Raw genomic sequence first — 26,526 nt, 5'->3', positions numbered from 1 at the left:
TATTTTCAGGATATTGACACAAGTAGAGTTCTTGGCAAAGGAAGCACTAAAGATGATCTTTATGTGCTTGAGGATTCGAATCTCACTACTGCTTTATCTTCTTGTTTTAAGTCAATAATCGATGAGACAAATGGTTCAATTTGGCATGCTAGACTTGGTCATCCACATTTTCGTGCATTGCAACTAGCTCTACCTAGTTTTTCTTTTAAAAATAATGAATGTGAAGCTTGCATTCTTGGTAAACATTGCAAAACAGTTTTTCCCAACTCTTCTACTATGTATGAGCATTGTTTTGATTTAATTCATTCTAATGTATGGACATCTCCATGCTTGTCTCGTGAAAATCAGAAATATTTTGTTACTTTCATTGATGAAAAATCGAAATATACTTGGTTAACCTTGCTTCCATCTAAGGATAGAGTTCTTGAGGCTTTTCTAAACTTTCAGAATTATGTGACTAACCAATTTAATGCCAAGATAAAGATTTTGAGATCAGATAATGGTGGGGAGTACACAAGTCATATGTTTAAACAACATCTAGCCAAACATGGGATTGTACACCAAACAAGTTGTCCTTACACGCCACAACAAAATGGTGTAGCTGAAAGGAAGAATAGACATCTTATGGAGGTTGCCCGGTCCATGATGTTCCACTCAAATGTACCAAAGAAGTTCTGGGGAGATGCAGTTGTTACAGCTTGCTATCTAATCAATCGAACTCCAACAAAAATACTGGGTGATATCTCTCCATCTGAAGTACTTAACAAAATTAAACCATCTATTAATCACTTACGTGTGTTTGGCTGCATATGTTATGTTTTAAAACCAGGTGAACAACGTGATAAACTCGATGCTAAGAGTGTCAAGAGCACGTTCATTGGATATTCAACCACACAGAAGGGATATAAATGCTATGAACCAGAAGCTAGAAGAGTCTTGGTGTCAAGGGATGTAAAATTCTTAGAATCAAAGGGGTTCTATGATGAAAAGAATTGGGAAGACTTGAAAGATCTCTCCTGTTCCCAATCTGACAAACCCAACAATCTTCGAATTCTGCTAGAGAGGCTTGGAATTACAAATAATCAACCTTCACTATCACCTTCAGTCAACATACCACCAATTAGATCTAACAAGGAATCGACTGAGCTGCAGCATCCAGACTCGACAAATGAAGACGTGAACATCACACCAGTAGAACCTGCTCGACAACATCAAGCTGNCCAAACAAGTTGTCCTTACACGCCACAACAAAATGGTGTAGCTGAAAGGTAGAATAGACATCTTATGGAGGTTGCCCGGTCCATGACGTTCCACTCAAATGTACCAAAGAAGTTCTGGGGAGATGCAGTTGTTACAGCTTGCTATCTAATCAATCGAACTCCAACAAAAATACTGGGTGATATCTCTCCATCTGAAGTACTTAACAAAATTAAACCATCTATTAATCACTTACGTGTGTTTGGCTGCATATGTTATGTTTTAAAACCAGGTGAACAACGTGATAAACTCGATGCTAAGAGTGTCAAGAGCACGTTCATTGGATATTCAACCACACAGAAGGGATATAAATGCTATGAACCAGAAGCTAGAAGAGTCTTGGTGTCAAGGGATGTAAAATTCTTAGAATCAAAGGGGTTCTATGATGAAAAGAATTGGGAAGACTTGAAAGATCTCTCCTGTTCCCAATCTGACAAACCCAACAATCTTCGAATTCTGCTAGAGAGGCTTGGAATTACAAATAATCAACCTTCACTATCACCTTCAGTCAACATACCACCAATTAGATCTAACAAGGAATCGACTGAGCTGCAGCATCCAGACTCGACAAATGAAGACGTGAACATCACACCAGTAGAACCTGCTCGACAACATCAAGCTGGGATGACATTGATAATCATGAGGAAACTCTCAACTCTCTTGGTACTGACAAGAGTCAGGACTCTACATCAGCTGATGATCTTACCTCCGAAGGAGAAGAAGCTGAAATAGAAGAGGATCAACATCAGGTTGTGGAGACCAATATTATACCCCTCCGTAGAAGTGAGCGTCTCAAGAAAACTACTTGCGTCTACTATAATAGTCAGGCCGTGGCTCACCCTATACAAGCAATCTGCACTCTTGCACACCTTCCTATCAAACATCAAGTCTTTCTTACTCAAATAGACCAACATTTGATCCCACAGAGTTATGAGGAAGCTAAAGAACACAAAGTTTGGAGGGATGCTGTGGGAGATGAAACTAATGCTATGGTAAAGAATCATACATGTGATGAAGCTGAATTGCCGAAGGGGAAGAAAGCCGTGACATCTCGGTGGATATTTACTATCAAGTACAAGAGTGATGGGGGGATAAAAAGATATAAAGCCAGGCTTGTAGATAGAGGATTCACCCAAACTTATGGAGAAGACTACCTTGAGACATTCGCACCAGTTGCCAAACTCCACACGGTAAGAGTAGTTCTTTCACTAGCTGTTAACCTCTCTTGAGATTTGTGGCAGATGGATGTGAAGAATGCATTTCTACAAGGAGAACTCACGGATGAGGTGTACATGAGACCACCACCGGGCCTTGAAGACACTATCGGACCTGGAAAGGTGTTCAAGCTCAGGAAAGCTATCTACGGTCTAAAACAATCACCAAGGGCTTGGTATCACAAACTAAGCTCAACACTTCTTGACAAAGGCTTTAGAAGATCAGAAGCTGATCATACATTGTTCACATATCCAAGCCAAAGAGGTATTATTGTCATTCTCATATATGTAGATGATATTATCATCTCTGGGAATGACAAGGTAGGCATTCAAGATACCAAACAGTACCTTAAATCTGTATTTGATATTAAAGATCTTGGAGAACTAAAGTACTTTCTTGGGATAGAAGTATGTCGTTCGGAAGAAGGACTCTTCTTATCACAAAGAAAGTACACACTTGATCTTTTGAAAGATGTAGGTAAGCTTGGAGCAAGACCTGTTGAAACACCACTCGAAGAAAACTACAAGTCAAACCATAAGGGGGAGTCCAATGAAGCTCTGTTCGAAGATGTAAAACAGTATCGACGGTTGGTAGGTAAGCTCATTTATCTCACCATAACTCGACCTGATATATGTTTTGCTGTGAACCAGGTAAGCCAACATATGCAAAAGCCAACAGTACATCATTGGGAGATGGTGAGCCGCATACTCAAGTATCTCAAAGGAGCTCTTGGTCAAGGCATTTGGATGGGATGTAACAAGAATACGGAGCTTGTATGATACTGTGATGCAGACTATGCTGGAGATCGTGGAGATAGACGCTCAACGACCGGTTACTGTACATTTGTGGGAGGAAACCTTGTTACTTGGAAGAGTAAAAAGCAAAAGGTGGTCTCTCTCTCAAGTGCTGAATCAGAATACAGGGCAATGAGGAAGCTCACAACCGAACTAATGTGGCTCAAAGCTCTCTTGAAGGACCTCGGCATCAACATTCCAAGACCTATCACAATGCACTGCGATAATGAAGCGGCCATTCACATTGCAACCAACTCAGTATTCCATGAAAGGACCAAACACATAGAAGTAGATTGTCACAAAGTCAGGGAACAAGTTCAACTTGGAGTGATTCTACCATGTCACACCAAGAGTTCTGAACAATTGGCAGACATCTTCACCAAAGCAGCAAGTTCAAAGGTTTGTGAGTACATACACTCCAAACTCGGGCTCATGGACCTAACGAAGCCGCAAGTGAAGACCCTAAACTACTGACCCCAAACTCTTTTTCCCTTAGGTGTGTTTTTGTCCCAAATGGGTTTTATACACTAAGGTTTTTAATGAGGTGGGTGTTCATAGTTCCAAGCTCAACTGTTTCTCACACGGTTAAGCTTGAGGGGGAGTATTGAGATGAACACACACGACCAACCCTTAGTATATGTCGTTTTATGTTATTTTGTATAGTATTAGGACTTTCCTTATTTGATCTTTCTGAATGCATATAAATAGAATGTAACTAGGTTAATATTCTTTAAGGAATGAGAAACACTCCTTCTCTTATTCTCATCTCGCCGTCTCTCTATTCTCTCCCTAGACTCTAAATCTCACATCTTCTTCTTCTCGAATTCTCACTCATTCTCTTTACTCTCACTCGTGATTCATTCTTACATAATTGCTCTTCAAGACAATACACACAATCAGTTTGTTGCACCAAGTACAATTGTTCAAATTGAATCACATGTGGTGGAAGATGAAGTTGATTATGATGTTTTACATGTGTCTCCTCCTAATAACGAATACACAACTGAAGAAGAGTTAGAAGATTCGTGTGATGACTTGAATTCAGATTATGATTACGATTCCGAATAAGTTTTCTTATATTTTTTATGTATGAATTATGTCTCATCGACGCTCGCGCTGAGAGTCTTGTACTCGAAGTAGAGGAAGCTGCTTCACAGATTACATCTGAAGATGGTTCTCCCCACAGCCAAACTGCCACATCTGATGTTATTCCTTCTCGTATTGTGTTGAACAAAGAATATCTCAAGGTACTCTCTAAAAAATCTTTTATCTTTCTTAATGCTTCATGCTCTATGGTATGTATATATTGGTGAAATGTCTTGCTCTCCTTTTGTTTTGTTTGATTGGTTAAGTTTATATGTTTGCTTTTGAATATTGTTTGATATTTGTTTTGTTTCTCTCACAGCGTGGGCAGTCTAAAAATTGGTATGTCTATGGAATCGGCAGTGTTCAATATCGGAAAATCAATCCATCTGAGAAAATAGCTGCTTCCATTTCTCGCAACCTGGACATGGAAGTGCGCATCTCTAGTTTGGAGACAAGCTTCAAGACACTCAACACCAATGTTGGAGATTCGAATACTAACATGGGAACAATGATGCAAGAGCTGGTTGCATCACGACAAGCACTTAATCTGATCATGCAGTCTCTTGGAATTAGTTAACCCTCTGCTGCTGCTGCTCCTGCTACAACTTCTGCTGCTGCTCATGCTCCAGCTTCTACAACAGCTGCTCCTTCTCCATCTACTGCTGCTCCTGCTCCTGCTCCAGCTTCTACAACTCCTGCTCCAGCTTCACACCAAAGCAACTTAGATGACTGGTGTGCATCAATAGGTATTTAATTTTCGGGAAATGATGGTTAAGCGTTTTTTGTTAAAACTTTCTAACAGATAGACTTTTATTTAGCAAGTCTTTTGGTACAATGTAAAATAAGACTACTAATAGTACTTATTGTTATTTAGTAAGTCTTTTTGGTATGTAAGATAAGACTAATTGTTGTTTAGCAAGTTTTTTTGGTAATATGTAAACATCAAACTACTTATGGTAATGTAAACTATCGCTATTTGGATTTCATGTTTTGAGAATTTAGCTTTTTGTTACAGGTTTTCATTTTTAGTAATTAATATTACTAGATATTCACCCGCGGTACACCGCGTGGCTATCTTTTTATAAAAAAATGTAATTTGTTTTATAAATTAAATATATATAACTAATGTCTAATTTATATATTTTTAAATATATAACCTTACAAATATAGATATATTAGTTAGTATAGAAATTCAAAAGTATTTTGTTAGTAGTATAGAATTCCTACGTGTACTAAAAGTAGGAATGTTATATCGACCGCTAATATTTAACTATGTATGTTTTGTTCATATATTTATAAAAAGTAGATGTTATATTCATAAAATGTAAACAAACCAATAAACTAATTGACTTGTAGTTCAATCAGTTCGACTAATTGGCCAAGTAACCCGAAAGACTTCTGGTCCGGTTTTAAAAATATTGTCGTTTATTGATTATGCCAATTGATTGTTTAGGAAATGTCTTTATGGAGAAAATATTGTTTTGTAAAATTGGAAACTTAATATTAATTAAGTTAATTATAAATTGAATACTTAATGTTAAAGGGAGTGGTTCCTATTGTTTTGGAAATTTTATTAGAATAGAAAATCTTGTTTTCAAAAATCAAAACTTAATACTAATTAATTAAATAAAAATAAATTAATAATTAATGATAATGGCATGCTTGTAAATAGGTTGCAACTTCAGGATTTATTTGCTAAATGTCTCCAAAAATGTATATATAGATTGTTTTTTTTTGGCAAATAACCAGCCACGAAACAAGTTATTATCATAGCTTTGGAAGCTACCATAATGCCACTAAAAACTATTGTGACTTACATAGCTTACCTACTAAATTGAGTAAATTCGTGGCTATTTTATTACGAACTTCGTGATGACAAATAACCTGACTAGTTAGCCACCCAAATAGTGTTAGAATTATAACTATTTCGTAGCTACAATTAGTCACGACGTGATAGTTTCGTAGCTACATTAGCTACAAACTAATGGTGATAGTTTCGTAGCTCTATATAGTCACGAATATGTAGTGACAAATTCATGACTCCACATCCACGAAAAGCACACTATATCTACAATATTTTTTCGTGACTATTCGTGATATTTTTTACTTATAGCCACGAATATTTGTACATGTTTTTTTTTAAATCAACAAAATTTGGTTAAAGCTTGTTTCAAATATTTTGTAGACCCTCGTTCGAGTTTAGGGGTGTTATCATTTTTCAAACGAAAACACATTATTGTTTTGATAAACTCATTAAACATGTGTCATCTAAATTAGTGTTTGTTTCATATATTCATATTTTCGAAATTGTACTTCGTAGATAAGTTGACAAAATAAAACACATAAATTTCGGATCCACCACAATCATTTAAACCGGACAATTCGGTGCGGGCACGCAAACCAATTATCAAATTTTCATTTTTTGGTCATCTTCTTCTTCTTCTTCTTCTTATTCTTCTTCTTTTGCGTGTGCCTTGAGGAACTCAAAAACTCATCTCCAATGGCTGCAAAAGCAAAACCCAAAGACAGAGATTTCCTCAACCATCTCGAAACATACTTAGCCAAAAGAGATGGCGTAGACAAACTCCTAAAGATCTCACGTTACGCAACCAAAATCGTCCTCGCATCATCTCTAATCCCAGAAACCAAACCCATAGTTCCCCGTCTCAAAAGCTTCGAATCAAGCGTCGGAGTCAGCCGCAAAGCCTTCCGTCTCGGCAAATTCGTACAAGACATCAACGCTCTAAGATCCTCCCGATGGGATTCGAATCGCGAGCTCGTATTGATTCTGATCGCGTACGGCGGCGAAGGATTGTACTATTTCGTCGAACAGTTCATATGGTTGGCGAAATCGGGATTGATCGATGCGAAACACTCGAAATGGCTTCAGAAGATAAGCGCTTGGGCTGAATTGGTTGGGTATGTTGGTAGCGTTTCGATGAAGGTTAGGGATTTGAGGAAATTGAGAGAGGAAGAGACTTGTGTTGCTTCGACGATCGAGATCTCGGTTTCTAGAGGGATGGCTTGTGATGGTGAAGATGAGAAGATGAAGAAGATCAAAGAGAAGAAGACATTGAAGGTTTTGTCTATTATGCAAGATGTTGCTGATGGGTTGATGACGATTTCGGATATTGGTGATGGTAAGGGAGTGTTATCGGCTCCGAGTGTGGTTTCTTCTGCAGGTTTGTTTTCAGCTATTGTTAGTACTCATAAGAACTGGGTTTCTTGTTGATGTTGTTGTTGATGATGATGATGTTCATCGTTTGATTTCGATTGATTTATAGTAATGATTATCGAATAAAAGGTTTCTTTTTGATACACTGTTCATCTCAATTTCAATGAATGATTCAGTTAAGTAGAAAGCTTTGAGAGAGTGAGAATAGAAATGGGGTTTGAACTAAGACACAGCTAATTTAGATATAAACAGAGTTGAGGGCAATACATGATTTTAAATCAGAAAATAAATCCAAACATGGAAGCAATACAAGCAGAGAGTAGTAGAAGAGTGGCTTATAGAAGCCTGTTAAAAATAAAATAAGAGATGGAAGAGACTGATGATGGCTTTGGGGGATTCTGTTTTCGAACTCCCTTACAAAGATGAACCGTGAGGGGCGTGTAGCTAATAAAACGAATGAGGAAACGCGGAATGGTTTTGTTGGATTTGTCTACCTTTCTTTCAAGGAACTGCTGTTAGATTTCGAGCGTTTGAGTTGCCATGGAGGTAAGCAGCCTCTGAGAGGTGATTGTAGGAACAATGATGATGTCGAAAGCTGTTTTTGTCTCATGGAGATTGAAGACAAACAGCTGAATGAGCTTCTAAGACTTCGCTTTTCGTTTTCTTCCTCTGGGATTTGACCGTCTGGATCATGGCAAACCGCTGTAATCTTGAGGGACTCGGGAAGTATGCAGCTGCACACAGAACCTGCAGATAAAAAGCAAATTTGTCTTCAGAATAAATCTAACAGAATTATTTTAACAATTTGCAAAATGCAGCAGACCTTGTTGTTACCTATTTGTGCAAGCCGATTCACCCATTTTGGGATCTTTTTGCCAGTAAGCTTGTAGCAAACGTCTTGGCAGAAATGGTTGCAGTTCTTAGCAATCAAGTGATACATGTTCCCATAGTAACTGCAAGCCATGTCCTCCATAAACTCTCTCACTTGTGCTGGGTTTAAATTTGTGGTTCCAATAAATATTGATTTCTTGAATTTGAAACCCGGGCATTGCCTCGGTTCAACCTCAAAAACACCACTGGTTGCATAATCATGGGCACCAAAAGCATACTCTACTCCATGAACTGCACAAAACACCAAATGTTCAGAGTTAGCAGCAAGCAGTAAACTATAAAGTACACCAAAAGTGCCAATCTTTCGAATTAGACTATAGCAACAAGAAAACACATGCCCCTAAAGCTTACCTTCTACACCAGAGTGAAATATACCAAGGCCTGCCCAATAGATATATCCGTTAATAGGAGTCAAGTCATAAACATTGAGATAGACTGGTGCACGGCCTGGACCATGGTTGTTTGACTTCAGTTTCGAGAAGAAGCAAAACCGAGCAACTGATTTGCTTTTCAGATGAAGAGGTCCGAGAGATTTCCAACGTTTCTTCGACACAAATTTCATCTTTTCTCCAAACTCTGTCCGAAATTCTAGCAGCGAATCTGACCAACCTGCCCATTCAGAAATGTTTTGTTCAAATATTGGACTCGCAAAGCCGAATCAAGACATATAACAAAAGTAGAAAAAAACATTTTGATCTCTGACATTCACATCAATCACACAAACTTCAAATCAAAATCTTACCTCTTTTCTGCGTAGGCTCTTCCTCTCCCTTCAACATTTGGATGCCTCAGTAGAGGTTATCCTGTATGTAAACATCAATCAATAAAAGATTCTGAAATGTGCACAAGCAAAGAGCTCTGTGCCACATTTTATGTTTTCATAGAACTTGAGAGACCAAAATGAAAAAACTTCCTATTTAATTTTATCTTATGATAGTTGGCTGAAACACAAGAACAGCTCATATAAAAGTCAGCACCAATATCTCTTGGCCGGCTTTAATCAGTTATACACAAAAGCATAAAATATATAATAGAGCATGCATCTTAAAATAAACAAGATTGGTCTCATTTTGTTCATCTTAAATATAAAGAAGGCCAAGTCAGCTCAATATCTGTTATGTGATCCTAGAGAAAAAAAGTTGTTAAATCAATGTTCAAACCAAATCCACTAAAGTTACAGAGATCAAAAGAAAAAGGCTTTAGAGTTATAATATCAAGTCATGTTCCAAAAGAGTTGCTACCATGTCAGAATGCAATCATGAAAACAATAAGATGTAGTTGAGTTCGTGTATTAAATAAATGAGAACTAGACAGGAGAAGATGATACAGATAGATTAAGTAAGAGCTTAGGAGACAAGTCAAAGCTTTCAACAACTCATTCCAACTAATTGAGGCTAACCAAAAAAATAAAAAGTAAAAATGATTCCAACAAACAGTATTGAATCAATCAGTGGTTAGCTGATGTAAAGAGTCAAAAGATCTAATTTAAAATCTAAAAGGAAAAAAAAACCCAAATTTTTTGAACTAAACACTCATTACCAAAAACGGTAAATCTTGAAAAGTGTAGGGTGCTTTAAAAGTGAACTTTTAATTGCAACCCATTTTAGCACTGTCAATTTAGAAACACATTAAAGATATCTACAGAGAGACTAAAAAATCCCTAAGAATGATATGGTCTTGTTTCTAGGGTTTATATGTTCCAGATCTGCCAAATATAGATTAAGTAAAAGTAATAAAGACTAAGAAATAAACAAACCCTTTGCTCAAAGATCTCATTTTCTCCAATTTCTCCGACAAAAACTAAACCGACAATTCAGAGCCAAATCTTCATATGAATTGGACAATGTGAGACGAATAGGGTATATAAGATTTGACACAGCAAGCAAATTCAGTTCTTTTGTTTTAGAAATTAACAGATAAAGAGTTTGTGGGAATGTGTAACTTACGAAATTGGGATAGATTCACCATTACCGCGTAGCATTAACTGTGAACCACCTGAGACTGCAACTTGGAAGTTTTTTTTCTTTTTTCTTTTCTTTCTCTCTTTGTTTGTAATAAGTTGAAAATCATAAGAAGAAGATGAGAGAGTGTGTGTGAGAGAGAGAGAAAGGGGAAAAAGAACGGATTTGTTCGCTGCTTCTCTCTCCCGTTGTGTCTTTTTCTTTTATTTTTTTGGTTGTATGTATGTTTTGTTTTGTTTGGATTTTTATCCTCACTTACTTTGGTAACAACAGTATCAAAAACGCATTTGGATGATTAACTTAAAATTGCGTTTCACTCCAAAACGTTTAATAAATCAGTTTTTTGTCACTCTCTGTTTTAGATATGGAGAATCGGCCGAGAACTATATTTTAGAATATTATTCGGTTTAAGTTCTGAATTTTTTTTGTTCCGTTGTAAAAAAAAATTAAAATATTTTGGTTACCCAACCAAGAACTCTGTTTACCAAATTACTCTTACGAGACTTGTACACTAGTTTATATTCCGCAAAAGAGGTAATCAGAGTTCTTAAGTTTCTACTGACTACTCTTTTAAATGTGGTCATCTAAATCAAACTACTGTATGAAGATCTCTTTAATCAGGGTACAATTATTGTAGATTTTTGTCAAAATCTCTTTAAATATTTATTTAGAATATTATAGATGACAATTATGGTACATAATTGTCATCTATAATATTCTAAATAAATATTATGAATTTCACGGTAGATTTCTCGAAGCGTTACATAAAACCGTTTTACCATGTATTAAATTATATTTGATATTTTAACAAAAAAATAATATAAATTATATTTGATAGTCAAACTTATGTCTTATTATATAGTCAAAGATATTTTTAAATATGTCTTATCATATAGTGAAATATTACAAAAATTGTCTTATATGATAAGATTATATTTGATAGTTAACTTATGTTGCGTAATCTAGTAAAAGATTTTTTTGAAATTGATAATGAATTCCCCAAAAAAATTACATAATTGTCATACTATGAGATTCTCTTTCGTAGTCAAACTTTTGTGATTTTTATCAAGTTAGATTTATTTCGGATTTTATAGTGAATCTCTAATGTTACATAATCATCTTATCTAGTCAAATATTTTTCAGATTTTACAATGAATACGTTAAAGATTACATAGTTTTCTTGCCATAAGAATCCATTTGGAGGTCAAACTTCTCTAGTCAAAAACATTTATAACTTTGACTCTAGTTATTGATAAGATTTTGAGGATTTATTATAAGAATAGGGATAATTGTTGTAATTTTTTTTATCAAATCTAATTGAAAGCCTCTCTCTCCACACCTAAACCTTTCAGATGAAGATATGAGCTCCAAGCTACACTTTTCAAACCATTGGCAGACTCAGCATATGAGTGTTGTGATTACAACTCCTTCCTATAAATTAAAATGTCTGTTGTCAAAAAATAGCCTTGAAAAATCCAAAGAATATTGTAATGTTTAAGGAAGTTTAGTTTCATCGTAAGGTTAAGCTAAAAAAATAAAGATCTTAAGTTCTCCCATTTCACTAAACCATACAACCAAAACTGTCCTTATCATTTCAACTTCTCTTGGGTTTTTCAAGTCTACAGTCACTAAACATCATTCCAAACCTTCTCACATATTCAACGTATCCGATCATCATGAATTCACAACCAATATGTTCTTCTCAGATCAAAACATCCACATTCTGCAAGGTACCAATGGCTATCTTATCTAAGATGGATATGATATGTTTTTTTTTAATATACTCTTGAGCTAATTGAACTATGGGCAAATTTGTTGAATACACATATTCAATCATTTAATTAAGAATATAATATATTATTTAAAAAATTAGGAAAATAGAATGAGAGATAGGAGAATTACTATTTTGGTATTTTAATTATTGGTAGGTGATGGCCAATGGCCGGCATTAGGAGTGGTTACCGGTGGCTGAAAGTTGGGGTGGTGGTAGTCGGAGGTGACAGGTGGCCAGAGGTCAAAGGACTGCCGGAACTAGCCAAAGAAGGGGTAGGGGATGGTGGTGGTGTTTTGAACTAAGGATAAAATGATCATTTATACATAAAATATATAATATATGATAGTTTGATGGTTAAGAGACTTAGAGTGGTTAGAAAGTGAATTAATTTTTTATTTCTGTCAAAATCTCTTTAAATATTTCCTACTTTCATGATTTTGTTTCTTGGAGTTTTCCAACTATTAAGTATTATTTATTTGTTTAAATGATTTAGCGATTTGATCCATTAAGTTTACGAGGAATTCCATGGATTAAAACAGTAATGATGGTTTAATTTTTGTAAGTTTCCCTTTTGTTAAGTGGTATAATTTAATATTGACTATTGAGGGAGTCTTGTTTTCTAGTTCAACCCAATAAGGTGTAATAAACATTTTTTATTTAAAAATAAATAAAATAAATAAAAGAGAATTCTTATACATAATTAAAATTAAAAATATGTTTAAGGGAATATTTAAAGGTGTTCACAAAAAAAAGGCGAAATATTGTTTTGGATTTTTGTTAAATTCAAATTGTTTTATGAAAATGTGCAAGAAGACCCATATTTTTCTTTGCTTGCGGAATTCAAAAGATCATGGCTGACTCAGTGTATATACATAGTTAATCCGTAGTTCAAAATACTTTAATTTCTATTAAATTTGGCAAAAAGTATATTAAATTACATATTAAATCTCACAAAAATGTTACAAAAAACATCCTACACAATGATGATGGAACACTAATTTTTCATTGAAACTTGAAATGAAAATTTCACTTAAAAGGGTATCAAATCCTATAGAAAACAATGATATATATATATATATATATATATATTTATACATATTATCTATATTAAATATAAATTTGCTTGACTAAAATGATATTTATTTCATTGTCAATAACAATGTTAAAAAATAAAATAAAAACCATAGAGGATAATATTTTTCAAGGTAAATTAATGCAAAATTCGACAAAGCGATAAGATTCTTTATTTATTTTTTAACTCATCTATAAAATTCTTTATTTAATCTTACAAAAATGTTACCATATGTTATCTAGTCAAAGATCTTTCAAACTTGAAAATGAATCTCCTAAGATTATAATTTCTCTAGACGGTTTATCTAGTAAATAAAAATTTGCAGTTAAGTTTCATTATATTGAATATAGGGTTACTATTAGAATTTCTGTTTCTGTTTTTTTTTTTTTTTTTTAACTTGAGGTGGTTGTAGATTCACTACCTATATTTTTCTTTCTACCTTCTTTTTTTTTTAATGAACAAACAACAATGACCTTCAAAATGTATAAATGGTTACCAATCTCTATATTATTATTACTGAAATCCACATATATTAATTTCATATTATTACATCTCACATATAGGTGAATTATAGTATTAAAATTTTCTTCCTATATAAGACTGACATTATATAAAAATTACTAATTAGAGACAATTAAATCAATTAGGAGACACAGGTGCAGATTTGCCTATCGCAGACAACATGAGAGTTTGGTGGACAACCAGAAAGGTAACAGTCTTTGATGCTATTACATTGACCACCAATAGGAGCACCATTAGCGCATGTACATTTGTGGAGTTTATTACATATTACATGCATCCATAGTCTGCAACCACGAGGATCACAATCCTTAGCACTCTTACATCGAAACTGACCTTCACTCCTCATTATCAGACCTGTATAAAATAAATATGTATACCAGAACCACCATAGTTGCATGAATTATCTCTTGTTATAGTATGAAGAAAGCAATACAAAGTCTTCATTCATTTTTTTTTAGAAAAACAAAAACAAAACGTGTGTTTTCAATCGACCAAGTGCAAAAAAATTTGGAAGACTTACATGAAGAAATTATGAGAAGAACGAAGAAAATGCTTCTTACTTTTTCCATTTTATATCTTCAATTGTTTTTGTGTTTGGTTGGATTGTAGGCTTCGCTTATATAGCGGTTTTGGATCTCCTTTGTACATTAAAATGTTATTGGATTTACATTAATTGTGTACATGAATATTGGTCAAACTCAAAGAATGCTTAATAAATGGGTAACTTTCTTATAGGAAAATAAAACTACAAAATGGGTAACTTTAATTAGTTATATCCAAAATATGTTACTTTCTCAGTAATAGATTACGTACTATGTTTAGTCTATTACTGTAATAAATTAATAATAATTTACTTTTTTGTAGTTTAAAAACTACAAAACGATCATTGTATATCTGTTACCGTGCAAAGGATTAACAATGTCTAAACAATGTACTTATCTAAATATGTTTTAACATTTACCATGTAAGTAAACCAAATATACTACTCAATACTATTTAAAATTTTGAAACTATAAAAAACACATAAATCAAAATATTTTATTCATTCGGAATATAGATAAATTAATTACAATATGTATCATCCCGTGTTGTAGTATGGGTATCACCTAGTAAGACTATTATTTGTGAAATTACACGAAGAATTTGACAACAAAAAGACGATTTCTAAAATTCTATAAGAACTCCTTATTACAAATTCGAAATCAATAATTTTCTAGATAAGGGAGCCATTAATACCTTACAGATGTGATTCATTGAATGTGGATGTTTGGATCCGAAAAGAACATATTGGGTGTGAATTCATGATGATCAGATCCGTTGAATATGTGAGAAGGTTTGGAATGATGTTTAGTGGCTGTAGACTTGAAAAACCCAAGAGAAGTTGAAATGATGAGGACAGTTTGGTTGTAAGGTTTAGTGAAATGGGAGAACTTAAGATATTTTAATTGTTTTTTAGTTTCACTTTACCATGTAACTAAACTTCCTTCAACATTACAACATCCTTTGGATTTTTCAAGACTATTTATTGACAACAAACATTTCAATTTACATGAAGGAGTTGTAATCACAAGACTCAGATAATGAGTCTGCCAATGTTTGAAAAATGTAACTTGGAGGTCATATCTTCATCTGAAAGGTTTAGGTATGTAGAGAGAGGCTTTTAGTTTGATTTGAGAAAAAACTCACAACAATTATCCCTACTCTTATATTAAATCTCAACATCTTATCAATAACTAGAGTCAAAGTACTAAATGTTTTTGACTAAAGAAATTTGACCTCCAAATGGATTCTTATGGCAAGACAACTTTGTAATCTTTGTGCTATTCATTGTAAAATCTGAAATATATTTGATTAGGTAAGATGATTATGTAATGATTTGGAAGATTCACTGTAAAATTTGAAATAAATCTAACTAGATAAACACCACAAAAGTTTGACTATGAAAGAAAATCGCATAGTATGACCATAATGTAACATTTTGGAAAATTCATTATAGATTTCAAAAAAATCTTTTACTAGATAGTGCGAAATAAGTTAATTACAATTTTTGAAATATTTCGAAAAATTCCCTATATATTTAAAATATCTTTGACTATATATAAAAAAAACATAAGTTTGACTATAATTTTATAATATATGGTAAGACAGTATTGTGTAACGCTTCGAGAAAAGATCCGCAGTGAAATTGGTAATATTTGTATTGTCACATACCTCTTTGACTTACGGTAATAATAATTGTGAAACTCCACGAAGAATTTGACAACAAAAATACGATTTCTAAAATTCTAAGAATACTCCAAATCAATGATTTTCTAGATAAGAAGAATTGCATATTAACATATCCAAATCTAATGGGCTAAAACCATAATGGGCCTAAATTAAAATATGAAAATCAAAGTCCAATAACAGGAAAAATGAGACCTCCTCTGTCACCGAAAGATCAAATCAGCGATTAGAGAAACAAAACAAAAAAAAAAAATGCCCGCCAAGATAAACCCTAGATTCGCATCTCGAGTAGATGAACACGTTCTTCAAACTCGGAAGCTTGATCCAACGCACTGCTTCTCAAATCTCTTCGTTGTCTTTCCCTAAATCTCGTTTCTTCTCCGATGGAGAAAGCGCGGTTTATCATCACGCGCGTTTGTTCAAGAAACCATTATCGACGAAGCTCAACTTCAATCTTTTCAACTCCGTGAGCCTTATGGGTTTCGTTGATCGACCCATACGAGTCATCGACACCGGTCCCGATAGGTTCGGTGTTTTCACTACGCTTAGATTGAAACACCCGCTCTATCCTAACCGGAGCTTTAGGTCAGGTTTGTTCTATTTGCGTTTTGCTTGTTTCGATTATGTAATCTCTAAGATTGTTGCTTAATCGAAGATTTAGGGTATCCTTAGTTTGGTATTAGAAACTGATTCTTTGGATTAGTTAGCCTTAATGATGTTTGATTATGATCTGTATTGTTCCTAAGCCTTGTGATTGTTAAAGTCTTAGTATCCAATAGCACAATGTAGATTCATTTGAAGATTGATGAGTGTTTCCTTTTGAATTAGTCTTTGTTAATGTGATGATGCAATTCAATAACAGGATATATCTTAGTATGTGGGACGCGATGGCACGGATGTGTATTGCGCATCTGAAGCCAAATGATCACATACTTGTTTCAGGACGCCTTGCTTCTTACAGCAAGAGCTCCAGTGATTATTCTTTCGGCTTAGATTTTGGTTACCAGGTATTTGTTTCAACAGCTTCTCCTGATGTCTTGTGTATATACTACTTGTGTAATTAACTTTATGTATCTGTAATGTTGATAGTATGTCTTCTTTGTTGCTTTAAAATCACCAGGTTTATGAATTGTGAATGATTGCAGGTTAATGTGACAGAGGTGAATTATGCGGCGGTTCCACCAAGCCACGTCTTAGATTCTCAGATGTCCGAAAAAACAATGTCTGCAGCAGGTTATTATCTCTTCTACTCATCATCCCCTGTATTGGTAATGAATAGGATCCCACATTGAAACGTGTTGTTGTATATCTTCTGGTTTCGAGTACTTGGGTTCATGAATAATTCTATTCATTAGTTTATAGTGTTGCATACATTTTGTGAGAAAAGATGATAAATTTCCCGCTGACATGAACTTGTGTGTTTTTTATTCCTGTTTCCTTAGAAAATGGTATAGAAGAATCCAAGAATGATGAGATATACTTGTGGCAAGTCTTCTTTTCGAATCCGTACGAGTGGTGGGACAACAGGAGAGATAAGAAGAACCCAAGGCAACCTGACTTTAAGCATAAAGATACAGGTGAAGCTCTCTGGCTTGGCTCAGATTTACCGGATTGGGTTACTAGACGACTTGAATTGTTAGACCAGAGAAAGCGTTTAGACAATGAGGAAAAAACACGTCGTGGCAGTCTTTCCGAGTGGCTTTAGGATTAGGACGAGATGTTCTTGAGGTATTATTTTACAAGTGTGTTGCATCATCCTGAGAATGAGTGAGTAACCAACCATCTTAAAAAACCCTTTTTATATGGGATCAGGTTGTAGTTTTGTGAACATTGTACTCATCATAGTGCTCACTCAGATGAGAAATATCTAAACATGATTGGTCTTTTGACGTCAAGAACGAGTTTAGTAGTCGCAATCTTGCTTTAATGCTATTTCAAAGTCAAATATATTGGATTTGGAAGGATTCAAAAGACTTTTTAGCAGGGAAGATTTTTCTTCAAAAAGATTACAAAACATCAAATCATAGGACTTTCATGTGTTTGTTTATATATATATATATATGTAGTGACCTGCAACACTAATTTTACTAAGTACTTCAACACAACGATACTTCACATTACTTTTTCATTTCCACAAATATGAAAGCTTTCTTATATAATCAGAAAATGAGCTTCCTTCTTCGTTCCAACTGTTTCTATTTTCTCATTTCAAGTTTTCTAAACACGTTTGTTTCTTCTACACAACGCTTGTGTCACTCCGACCAAAGGGATGCTCTTCTTGAGTTCAAGAGTGAGTTTTTGATCGAGCCATATGTCCCCTCTTATTCTGGGGATGAACCATGGGTGAATAAAAGTGATTATTTTTCTTGGGATAAATCATGGGTGAATAAAAGTGATTGTTGTTCTTGGGATGGCATCACGTGTGCTGCTACGTCGGGGAAAGTCATCGGACTAGACCTTAGTGACGGCCTCCTCTATGGACCACTTAAATCGAGCAGTAGTCTTTTTAGACTGCGTGATCTCCGTGATCTGAATCTTGCTGGCAACAATTTCAACAATTCGCAATTCCCAGCTGAGTTTGACAAACTCATGGAGCTAAAAAGACTTAATCTCTCCCAGTCTTCACTATCAGGGCAAATTCCAATCAAGCTTCTTCAGCTAACCAAGTTGGTGTCTCTCGATCTTTCATCTTCTAGTGATTCTTCGTATTTATCCATTGATGAATCTTTTCTTCATCTACTTGCTCAAAATCTGAGGAATCTTAGAGAACTGGATATGAGCTATGTAAACATTTCTTCAGAAATCCCCCATGAGTTTTCAAATATGCGGACTCTAAAATCACTACATCTTGACGATTGCAACCTGTTTGGAGAATTTCCAAGCAGTGTTCTTCTGATACATAGCTTACAGTCCATTAGTTTATACAACAATCCAAATCTGAGAGGCAATCTTCCCGTTTTTAGTGAAAATAACTCTTTGGTAGAGCTCTTCATTCGAGACACAGCCTTCTCAGGCCCCATACCTGACTCCATTAGCAGCCTCAAACATTTGACTTCTTTGACCCTTTCCAGATCTAAGTTCTCAGGGAAGATTCCGTCTTCACTTGGGAATCTTTCTCATCTCTCCCATCTCGATCTCTCTCAAAACAGTTTAACTGGTGAAATCCCATCTTCAATTGGCAATCTTAAACGGTTGACCTTCTTTGATGTTTCGGATAACAAGCTCAGTGGAAACTTGCCAGCTTGGATATTCAATTTGACCCAACTACGTGAACTCTATCTCTATTCAAATCAGTTTACAGGTTTTCTTCCACCAATCATCATCAGCCAATTCTCCAAATTAGAGTCTTTTCGTGCTGATCGTAATCCTTTTACGGGAGCCATTCTTTCATCCCTAGTCCAGATTCCCTCTTTGACCTATATATTTTTAAGTTATAACGAATTCGACGACTTTACTGGGATTGGGAATATCTCTCTGTTACCTAATTTACGAGAATTTTCTATTATAAGTAAAAATTACAAAAAAGTCATCGGTGCTAACCAAGTTGGATTAAATGTCTTCTCGCCTCTCAAGAAGCTAGAGACATTATTTCTCTCAGGCATCTCTCTCTCAACAGCAAATATCACTAATGATTCGGATTTTTCATTAGAACTGACACATTTGTTTTTGCGAGGCTGCAACATCACTGAGTTCCCTGAGTTCTTAAGTAACGGAAGATATCTAGAACAACTAGATCTTTCCAACAACAAAATCAAAGGTCAAGTACCAGATTGGTTGTGGAGACTACCAGCGTTGTCTTATGTGAATCTCTCTAACAACTCTCTCAGCGGTTTCAATGGATCCTTAAAAGTTTCTCCTGAGTGTCGAGTCAGTGATCTTGATCTAAGCTCAAATGCTTTCCAAGGACCACTCTTCATCCAGTCCTTCAAAGATCTCAACAATTTTTTGGGTTCTAAGAATAACTTCACCGGGGAGATACCTCTATCAATATGTGGACTAAGCTTTCTGCAGACCTTAGATCTATCAAACAACAACCTCAACGGCTCAATTCCTCGGTGCTTAGAGACTTTGGTGATGAGTTCTCTTTCAGATCTAAATCTCCGTAACAACACACTCAGCGGCATTCTTCCCGAGATATTTCATAACGCCAAGAACTTAATAACACTTGACGTCAGTCACAACCGATTAGAAGGAAAAATGCCAGCTTCTCTTGTTGGTTGCTCTGCTTTGGAAGTTTTAAACGTGGGAAGCAACACATTCAACGACATGTTTCCCTTTCACTTAAATTCTCTGCAGAAACTTCAAGTTCTTGTCATCCGCTCTAACAAGTTTCATGGCACATTACATAGTGTTGATGGGATTTGGTTTGGATTTCCTCAGTTGAAAATCATTGATGTATCATATAATGACTTCTTTGGTACCTTGCCATCTGATTACTTTTTGAACTGGACTGCAATGACCTCCATGAGAGATAATAATACAGAACCAGAGTACATTCAGAGTTATAATACTAACAGCTACTACACTTCACTTGTGTTGATGAGTAAAGGAATAGAAATGGAGATGGAACGTATCCTTACAATCTTCACAGCCATCGATTTTTCAGGAAATCAACTTCATGGACCAATTCCTGATTCTGTTGGTTTGCTTAAGGGGCTTCGTATTCTCAACATGTCAAGCAATGCTTTCACGGGCCACATCCCATCTGCTTTGGCAAATTTGACGAGTCTCGAGTCACTAGACCTATCCCAAAACAAGATTTCTGGTGAGATTCCTCCTGAGCTTGGAACTCTCTCTTCTCTCGCATGGATAAACGTTTCACATAACCAGCTTGTAGGTTCTATACCACAAGGCACACAATTTCAACGGCAAAATTGCTCGTCCTATGAAGGAAACCCCGGAATTAATGTTCCTTCCCTTAAGGATGTTTGTGGAGATATCAAAGTGCCAGCACCACCACAACCCGAACTGGTGGAGACAAAAGAAGAAGAAGAAGAATCATTCAGTTGGATAGCAGCAGGTTTAGGCTTTGGACCTGGAGTTGTATTTGGATTAGTGATGGGATACATAGCGGCTTCGTACAAGCATGAGTGGTTCATGAAGATTTTTGGCCGAAGCAAGCAACGGACCAGCAGAAATCATTAACGCATGCATTGCTGTTATGTTCAATGAAGTTGATGTATATCATAACATCATAAATAATTTGTAATATTTCATGAAGAAAAAAGCAAGCATGTGATGAATCAAGCATTATGTATTATATATATTTGTATGTGATGAATCAAGTTTCATGTATTAGAGGAATTATCATATTGAAGCTACGAGTATATTTTACTGTGTTAGAAAAGCTTTGAGATCCATCAAAACATGTACCAAACAAAGGGATGTTAACATTATTACAGACATCAAAAAAGATGTATAGCACAAAGATTATTTCCTCAAATCATCATCATCATCACTCGTAAAGACACTCATTTATTGAATACTCGACTATATGTAAAACCAGTAAGCTCCAAATTAGTTTTAATGCAACGGATCAACAACTTGGCCGATGAACAGAATCACTCCTGTTATGTTCTCAGTGACCACCAACAGAAACGGATGATCCGCCACAAAATCTATCTCCTCTTCCATCATAGCCAAAGACCTTAGCTTTATAACTCCAGCTGATGCGGCTGCAGCTTCTGTTCCTTCTTCGTTCACTTCGATACACGCTTTATGGAAAATGTTAGATACGCATAGATTCTTCCCCATCTCTGGAGATTCAACCATCTTAGTTAGACCGTCTTCACCACTGAATGGTGAAGTCAGCCCCAATCCTTTCAAAACGTCTGAAGCGTCGAACCCGAAAGAGAATTTAAACTTCGGAACCTTGAATTCACCAACTTTAACTTGTCGGCGTGGAATGTGGCTGTCCAAAAATCCAGGAGCAGAAACTATTTTGTCAAGTAGATCAGACAGCCCGTTATTTGCATCGGGAAGATAAAAGTACATGGAGAATTGTCGTTTATCCTGCCCTTGTAAGTAAGGAAGTCCCAATACTTTGAACCCATCGTAGGCGCTTACGTACTGTTTCTTCTTGCTGGTCATGAATGGTGCAGTCACTTTGTTACCGTCAAGAAGGTGAAAGTCACCGTCTTTTGTTAACGACTCATCGAATTTCTCATTCCATGTGCCCTTGAAGTACAATGCATCTGCGAAGATCAATTTGGTCATACTATCAGCTGATCCTTCTGGAAGAACCTCAGTGATGAGACCATTTGTCTCCTTTTCAGCCCAAGAATTCACCTCAGTAATCACTTCCACAGCCTTCATAACAAAAAAAACATCAACACAGAAAACCTTATCAATCACTACATCAAACCACAAACCAATCAAGTTTCACAAAAACCAAGAAGATGCATAAGAATCAATGATCATATACAGACCCTCAAACCTAAGAAACAAAATAATCATCAACATAAACCCTATCAATAAATAAAATCACAAGACACCGCAATTTTCACACAAGCGAAAGATGCATAAGAAGCTATATACTGGGAGGTAAACACAACAAGTCTCTCAGTGAAACTCCTAAACAAAAAAAAAAAAAAAAATCCACATTTTGTTCTTTAAATGTGTCTAATACAGTCCACACAAAGTTCCTAATGATCAAAAGAACTGTAAGTCTCCATGTTTTAAGACCCTACAAACAGAACCAGAACAGAGTAATCGTCATTCGTCTACATAAACCCTAACAGTTACTCAAATCACAAGCCACTAAAATTTCACACAAACCAAAGATGCATAAGAAACAATGGACAGATACATACTAAGAAACAATGGACAGATACATACATCCTCAGGGTCAGGGTAACATTAAGAAACAACAAATCCACATATTGGCCTTTGATTGTGTCTACTAAAGAGTTTAAATTCCACACAAAGTTCATAACCATCACAAGATGCTAAGCCTCTCAATGCATTAAAACCCTAGATCACAGAACCAAGAAATCAAATTGGAAAAACCAAATTAGAATCTCACCTTCGATTGGAAATCAGCTTGATTCGAAGCAGCTCTGTAAGAATCTTCCAGAAGCTTCTTAAACGATGGCTTAAACGAGAGAGACTTATCGATCCAGGCGCCATTAGCAACCGAGAGCTTCGGACCACCGTTAGCACTACCGTCAGCGAGAACAGCAGAGACGATATCGGAAGAGAAAGTATTGAGCTGATCAGTGGAAGAGAACTTGAGAAAAGAGAGGATCTGATCTTTGGTAGCACCGGTGGATCCAGCGGCGATTACACTGAGCACGACGTTGATTGAAGCCGGAGAGAAGATGACGTTGGAGTTTTGAGAGACGGTGGTGATCACGTGTTTGGCGAAACTCATTGAGACTTGGTTTTGCATCGAGATTGATTCACGCACGTCCATTTTCGCCGGAAGTTGTGGTGGTGGTGATGACTGGTCGACGAGTTTGCTGTGTATAGGAGGAGACGGTTGAGATATTTATTTATTTTTAGAGAGCATACACATTTGAATATTATATACAGTAGAACCTCTATAAATTAATAAAGTCCGGACCATGAAATTTTATTAATTTAAAAAGTTTTAATTTATCGATAAATTAATAAAATATTAAGTTATGAAGAGATTTTTAATTTTCATAATTTTGAAAATTATGTATTATAAAATAAGATACTTTTGTTATCATTCATATTTTTAAAAAATTTCTTAATTTATTATCTTGTCTATTGTAATTGCTAAGTTTAGAGTTTAGGTAAAAATGATAGATGTTAGAAGTTTAGAGTTTAGAAGAAATTTCTACTAGTATCATTCATGGTAATGATGAAGTTGAATAAGATATTGCGGTAATTTTAAAACCAGTTACATATAAAGAAGCAATTATCTCATTTAGAACTCTTCTTAATTTTTGGATGTGATTTGAGAATACGACAATGAAAAATATTAGAGATGAGCTCCAATAAGAATGCAAATTCAAGAATATGCAAACAACAATAGAGTCATATTTCAGTATTTCACTAGATTTTCTTAGATATATATATATATATATATATATATATATTAATATTATTTGATTATTAATTTATGATATTGATGGGACTATATTTTTACATAGGATTTCCAAAAAAATATTATCTTATTAATTTATCGAAATGTGTCATTTTTTACACCGGCCTAACTCGGGACCGAAATAATTTATTAATTTATAGCGAGTATTAATTTAAAGAGTATTAATTTATAGAGGTTCTACTGTAGTTAAGTAAAGATTATATAAATTGACATGTCGGTCATTTTTTTTTTTTTTTTAGACACGACTCTATATGTCGGTCAAGGACTCAATGGTATAATAGACTAAAGGGATCTAATTTTTTTGTTTAGTTGTGGGTTTTGTGGATTAGTTTACTCTAATGGCTGGTCTAAGCAATTATTTTAATTAAAATTTAGTGTTGATATATATGAGAATTTCTCTATGACATTTTAACGAAAATATTATTTTATTGTTTTAGATCTAAATTTGCTTAAAACTGATCATCATTTGTAACTGAGTAGACAAAAATCAAATCCCCTTTTTTTTTTTACCGCTGGCCTCGAGAAAAAGCTCTCTTCTCTCTCGTCTAAATCTAGCGGCCGCTCAGTTTTTCCTCAGATCTGAGACTGGAGTGCGGTGGCTCCTTTAGCACCGACTCTGGTCTCCCTGTTTTTCTTCCTTCTTTGCTTTCCTTAGTTTCTTTTTAAGCTTTGAGAAGTTTTTAGCCTTCGATCGGGGGTTGCGTTTTAGGTCAATCAGTTGTGCTTTTGGTGGTCTTGCGGAAGCGGTCGAGCTTTTCAGAGTTATTTGGTTCGTGGTTTTAGCGAGGAAGATGGTGCCGGATCTGAGATCGGCGGATTCAAGCCATTGTTTTTTTGCCTCCTCACAAACCAGATCTGTTTCTAGCTCTTGTGCTTCAGTTTGATTTGATGCCGCATTTTTGGTTTGTGCGTTTTCTGTAGGCTGTTGTCTCCTCGCCTTTGTTCTCTCGGCCACCATTTCTTCTGGCTTTCCTAATAGTTGCCCTTTTAGTTTGTTTCCTTGCTAAGTAGAGGTTCTTTTGTGTGAAGTTGATACTCGGTTCTCTGCATCAAATCCTTCTACTCTTAGGTGGAAGTTGCTGGTGATGGTAACCTCTGTAGATGATTGTCGGTTCTTGAATTTTACTCATCGAAGTGGTTTGTTTCGCTCCTTGTCTCAGCGTTTCCGAATCTGGAGGATGTCGGTTTGCTTTTCATGGCTTCTATCTAGGCGCTCTTTGATGCATCATCGTCTTGCCGCATCTGGAAGTGTATTGAGGTTCTGAATTGAGCCTTTGCTTGTCAGGTCATGAAGTCTGGTTTCTGGTTGGGAGAGATCATCTCTCATTGTGATAGGAGGAGGCAGTTGTTGATTGATGCGGTGGCCGTGGGCAGCATTAATACATCTCATTCGCAGAAACTTCAAAAGATAAGTTGGATTTGTTTGTTTAGACATAGTGTTTTTCTTCGGTATTATTGTTAGTTTGCCTCTGTTCTTAGTGTTGAGTTCATACTCTTTCGCTTGTGGCTTTAACATCTCTGTCGTGTAATTCTAGTTGTTTACGGGGACTTTTCGTTTGTCTGCCGGCTTAGCCTCCCTCTTTTGGGCTTTAGACTCCAGGGATATATCTGTTTTCCGCCGGCTTAAGATGTATTTTACAATGTATCCTTTCAAATATTATCAATAACACCAGATGACCAAAAAAAAAACTGAGTAGACAAATTGTAATTTGGAATATTATTCCTAAAATTAACAGAAAAAACAAAAATTTGAAAAGTATGAGGACAGCTGCCAAAAAAAAAAAGTATGTAGGCTAATCTGCAAACGCAGCAAAACTAACAGTCATGAAAAAAAAAATACAACAATTTACTAATTTTTAAAATTGTGGTTTTTATTAGACCAAGTCTGTCAAACCCCATTAGAGTTTTGGAGCGTGTTAATAAAACGGACTATTGGCATTTCAATATTGACAGAAAAAGAAAAACCAAACTTGTTAGATATAAAGTAAAAGAAAATCAGATTAATGTTTTGTAATAATGGTTTTTTATGTCATTTATAATGTCGATCATATAATATGTGTAAGGAGAATACGCTCACCGTATACGTCGAAGCGCCAAGCGAAGAAGGTGAAACATCGGCTAAACTTTAAAGAAAACAGTTGACAAAATATTTTGAAATGATGTGTAAGACTCCGTACGATGGAACTAGAACTTATATGAAATAAATTTAAAAAGGGTATGAATCTGTGCTTTGCTTATAGACGACTTGTCGTGTTTACCTCTTGGTGCAAGCAAGCGATGATTATAAAAAAAAAACATGTATTCGACCAGACCGATTACACAACTTTTATGAATTTTAATTCAAGTTTGTGATGACAAAAACAAAAATTAAGACCAAACTAAAGTAATAATCTGGAAATGGTCATTTGTAAATATTTGATATAACTATAAAGTCTATAATTATAATATAAGATGGTTTCTTCTCAAAGTGCTATATTTT

The 26,526-nt window shown here is 35.3% G+C and overlaps 6 protein-coding genes across 6 annotated transcripts; 3 read left to right on the top strand and 3 right to left on the bottom strand.

Moving 5' to 3' along the window:
• Positions 6,726-7,672, top strand: LOC104758068 (peroxisomal membrane protein 11A). The gene has a single exon (XM_010480873.2). It carries the CDS (start codon positions 6,853-6,855, stop codon positions 7,582-7,584), a length of 732 nt encoding a protein of 243 aa, XP_010479175.1. The 5' UTR covers positions 6,726-6,852; the 3' UTR covers positions 7,585-7,672.
• Positions 7,739-10,584, bottom strand: LOC104758067 (deSI-like protein At4g17486). Its single transcript, XM_010480872.2, has 5 exons — positions 10,365-10,584; positions 9,161-9,221; positions 8,770-9,027; positions 8,362-8,649; positions 7,739-8,274 (listed from the first exon to the last, which is right to left on the bottom strand). The coding sequence occupies exons 2-5, from the start codon at positions 9,195-9,197 to the stop codon at positions 8,018-8,020; spliced, it is 840 nt and encodes a 279-aa protein (XP_010479174.1). The 5' UTR covers positions 9,198-9,221; positions 10,365-10,584; the 3' UTR covers positions 7,739-8,017.
• On the bottom strand, positions 13,757-14,106 carry LOC104758066 (defensin-like protein 301). The gene has a single exon (XM_019239374.1). The coding sequence runs from the start codon at positions 14,091-14,093 to the stop codon at positions 13,869-13,871; it is 225 nt and encodes a 74-aa protein (XP_019094919.1). The 5' UTR covers positions 14,094-14,106; the 3' UTR covers positions 13,757-13,868.
• On the top strand, positions 16,200-17,937 carry LOC104758065 (protein OSB1, mitochondrial-like). The gene is made up of 4 exons (XM_010480870.1): positions 16,200-16,558; positions 16,836-16,980; positions 17,119-17,206; positions 17,416-17,937. Exons 1-4 carry the CDS (start codon positions 16,266-16,268, stop codon positions 17,676-17,678), a joined length of 789 nt encoding a protein of 262 aa, XP_010479172.1. The 5' UTR covers positions 16,200-16,265; the 3' UTR covers positions 17,679-17,937.
• On the top strand, positions 18,074-21,235 carry LOC104758064 (receptor like protein 30-like). The gene is made up of 2 exons (XM_010480869.2): positions 18,074-20,738; positions 20,811-21,235. Exons 1-2 carry the CDS (start codon positions 18,113-18,115, stop codon positions 21,116-21,118), a joined length of 2,934 nt encoding a protein of 977 aa, XP_010479171.1. The 5' UTR covers positions 18,074-18,112; the 3' UTR covers positions 21,119-21,235.
• On the bottom strand, positions 21,344-23,475 carry LOC104758063 (serpin-ZX). The gene is made up of 2 exons (XM_019239726.1): positions 22,998-23,475; positions 21,344-22,282 (listed from the first exon to the last, which is right to left on the bottom strand). The coding sequence occupies exons 1-2, from the start codon at positions 23,385-23,387 to the stop codon at positions 21,497-21,499; spliced, it is 1,176 nt and encodes a 391-aa protein (XP_019095271.1). The 5' UTR covers positions 23,388-23,475; the 3' UTR covers positions 21,344-21,496.

Source organism: Camelina sativa, chromosome 17 (genome assembly GCF_000633955.1).
Source record: "Camelina sativa cultivar DH55 chromosome 17, Cs, whole genome shotgun sequence".
Lineage (NCBI taxonomy): Eukaryota > Viridiplantae > Streptophyta > Magnoliopsida > Brassicales > Brassicaceae > Camelina > Camelina sativa.
The sequence above is the reverse complement of the archived record's forward strand: the minus strand, read 5'-3'. Positions and strand labels throughout refer to the sequence as shown.